At 43.4% G+C, this 3,323-nt stretch overlaps 1 protein-coding gene across 1 annotated transcript; it reads right to left on the bottom strand.

The window, feature by feature from the left end:
* Window positions 1-1,959: 1,959 nt before the first annotated feature.
* Window positions 1,960-3,121, bottom strand: LOC129626623 (putative olfactory receptor 2W6). The gene has a single exon (XM_055545891.1). It carries the CDS (start codon window positions 2,911-2,913, stop codon window positions 1,960-1,962), a length of 954 nt encoding a protein of 317 aa, XP_055401866.1. The 5' UTR covers window positions 2,914-3,121.
* Window positions 3,122-3,323: the final 202 nt, after the last annotated feature.

Below are 3,323 nucleotides of genomic sequence, written 5' to 3'. Positions count from 1 at the left end.
GCGACTGAAGTGAACTGAACTGAGATAGACAGATATTTAGAGAGAGGGTGAGAGAGAAAGAGAGATTATATATCTACATAAGAAAGAGAATTTTAGGAATTGGCTCATGTGGTATAGGTGGCTGGCAAGTTTGAAATCTACAGAGCTAGCTGAAAACCCAGGAAAGAGGTGATGTTGTAACTAGAGTCCAAAGGCAGTTTGGGAGCAGAATTCCCTCTTCCTCTTCCTCTGGTGACCTCTTTCTAAGACCTTCAACTGATCAGATAAGACCTATTCTATTTTAGGTACTATGACCTAGCCAAGTGGACACTTGTTAACACAAGTTAGCCATCATAAAGACTAACTAGTTCCTGGAAATAGTTGACATTTTATTATTTTAAAACTTATTCAAAGTTTCTTATTTTCACTTTACACTGTTAAGTCTAAGAAAAAAAAAATAATGTGAAGCTAACTATGACTTGCCATTAAATCTTGAATCATTTTTACTTCAGAAATGTCAAAAGTGAAAATGCATGAGTTGACAAAGCACAAAGCTCTATTTTCATAATAATTAGTTTCATTGTCAGCATTGTCATCATCATCATCATTGTTTGTCCTGGAAAACTCTTTTATATCAATCAGTTGTGTTTCCCTTGTTTCCCAGACTCTTCCTGTCCACGTGCTACCACACCACTATTCTCCTTCAATGACCCTCTGTTTTTGAAGTATTGAGACTTGTATCCCTAATGGTTTCTCCAGTGGAGACATATGGCTTGCTTAGGAGCTTTTTCCAATAGAGATTCTTTAAGGAGGTGACTTTCATACTTTTGTGTCCATGGTTCACAGTAAGACACATATTTAACAGATATACACACTCACACAATTGATTCACCTTACTCTGTGTGAGCCTCTGAAATTTTCTAATCTATTTTATGTTAAAGTGAAGTCACTCAGTCGTGTCTGACTCTTTGCGACCCCATGGACTGTAGCCTACAAGGCTCCTCTGTCCATGGGATTTTCCAGGCAATAGTACTGGAGTGGATTGCCATTTCCTTCTCCAGGGGATCTTCCCAAACCAAGGATTGAACCCGGTTCTCCCACATTGTAGACAGACACTTTACCGTCTGAGCCACCTTGTTAAAATTCATTGAATTGATTTCATGATCAGTAAGGGACATATGACCTAAAATTAAAAAGAAATATTGCTCTAATTGAAACAGCTACAAATTGCTTACACAGGAAAGAAGAAGGCAAGCAATGGCCTGAAGAATCAACAGTATCATATCCATGGGAGTCTGAAAAATTCAGAACTAAAGGGTATATGAAATAGAACAAGTGTGCCCCTAAATAGAACAAGTGTGCCCCTAAAAAAAGGAAAAGAAAGGGATGACAGGGAATGAGATAGTTGGATGACATCACCGACTCAATGGACATGAGTTTGAGCAAACTCCAAGAGATGGTGAAGGACAGGGAAGCCTGGTGTGCTACAATCCATGGGGTCTCAAAGATGCACATGACTTGGTGACTGAACAACAACAACAAACACAAAATAATGGTCATTCTCTCTCACATACACACACACACATACATGTCCACACACGTATTGTTCTGACATGATGCCTCCTTTCCTGTGTATCTGACCTGAAATTGACATTACAAATCTCTGGAATCAGAATCACAAGTTAGCTGCAAAGAAACAATTATCTTCCTGTAAAACTCCACTGAGGAGTACATTTTCCTTTGTGATTAGCTGGCACATTATCTTTTGTAACTATAATAACTCTGTCATTTTGCAGAAAATAGAGGGTCTGTCCATCTGCAAGCAAGGAAACAAGTTATTGAGTAAAGGGCCCCTGAAAGAGAGAAGACCCTGCTTTATAACATTTCAGCATTATACAAGGAATTGTGTGTTGTTATTGTCCTGGAACAGAGCAGTTTTCATGGACGAAAGAACCTCAGGATGAGTACTGCCTGCCTACATCAGTGCCCTCCTGCATCCAACAGGCTGAGGTCTTTCCCAAGAACCTTCCGCATGGCCCACTTCACATCCTTGTTTCTCAGCGTGTAGATGAAGGGATTCAGAGTGGGGGTCACTAGGCAGTAGAAGAGGGTGAGAAACTTGCCCTGGTCCTGGCTCGCTATATTCCCAGGCTGCATATACATGTAGATGATGCTGCAGTAGAAAAGAGATACCACAACCATGTGGGAGGAGCAGGTGTTAAAGGCCTTTTGCCTCCCGGCTGCAGACTGGATCCGCAGCACCGCAGCTGCAATATAACTGTAGGAGACAAGTATCATTGTGAGCGGCACAAGAACGATGGGAATGGCCAGGAAGAAAGCCAAGCCTTCAACCCGACTGGTGTCCACACAGGAGATTCGAATGATAGCTGGCATCTCACATACAAAGTGATTGATGTGGCGGTGACCACACCTCCCCAGGGACATCGTCAGTGGGGACATCAAGATGGAGTTGGCAATCCCACTAAGCCATGCGAAGGCTGCCAGCTGCAGGCACAGCTGTGGGTGCATGATGGCCATGTACTGAAGCGGCTTGCACACAGCCACAAAGCGGTCGTAGGCCATGACAGAGAGTAGAATGCACTCAATGCCCCCCACAGAGAGGAAAGCAAAGAGCTGGATGACACAACCCACATAGGTGATGGTTTTGTATGGGCCCCAGAGGTTGACCAACATCTGGGGAATGCTGCTGGTTGTGTAGCAGAGATCCAGGAGAGACAGGTTGCTGAGGAAGAAGTACATAGGTGTATGCAATTGAGGGTCCACCAGGGAGAGAAAGATGATCGTGGAGTTGCCAGCAACAGCCAGAAAGTAAAAGATCATATTGACAAAAAACAGGACCATCTCCAGCTTCGGCCGGTCAGAGAACCCAAGCAAAATGAAATCTCCTCCAGAGCTCTCATTGTTTCTCTCCATCACCTTTGGCTTGATAAACCTATTTTAATATGTGTTCTATTATCCATACAGAAAAGGTGCATCTTATTTTATCCCCAAAGTAAGAACACTTTTTATTTTGCTACCCACACTATTTAAATGGACTGTTTCCAGCTGATTACTGGGAATTGCAGGGCAAGACATTAAGTAAAGATGTGTGCATGCATGCTAATTCGCTTCAGTCGTGTCCAACTCTTTGTGACCCTATAAACTGTAGCTGGCCACACTTCCTTGTCCATGGGATTCTCCAGGCAAGAATACTGGAGTGGGTTGCCATGCCCTCCTCCAGGGGATCTTCCCGACCCAGGGATCAAACCCGCATCTCCTGTGGCTCCTGCATTGCTGGCGGATTCTCTACCGCTGAGCTACCAGGGAAGCCCTTAAACAAAGAA

The sequence above is a fragment of the Bubalus kerabau genome, chromosome 1, assembly GCF_029407905.1.
Source record: "Bubalus kerabau isolate K-KA32 ecotype Philippines breed swamp buffalo chromosome 1, PCC_UOA_SB_1v2, whole genome shotgun sequence".
NCBI lineage: Eukaryota > Metazoa > Chordata > Mammalia > Artiodactyla > Bovidae > Bubalus > Bubalus kerabau.
The sequence above is the reverse complement of the archived record's forward strand: the minus strand, read 5'-3'. Positions and strand labels throughout refer to the sequence as shown.

Bases quoted from the DNA above. Each gene is read 5' to 3' on its own strand.
- LOC129626623 (XM_055545891.1), bottom strand. From the start codon at position 2,913: ATGGAGAGAAACAATGAGAGCTCTGGAGGAGATTTCATTTTGCTTGGG.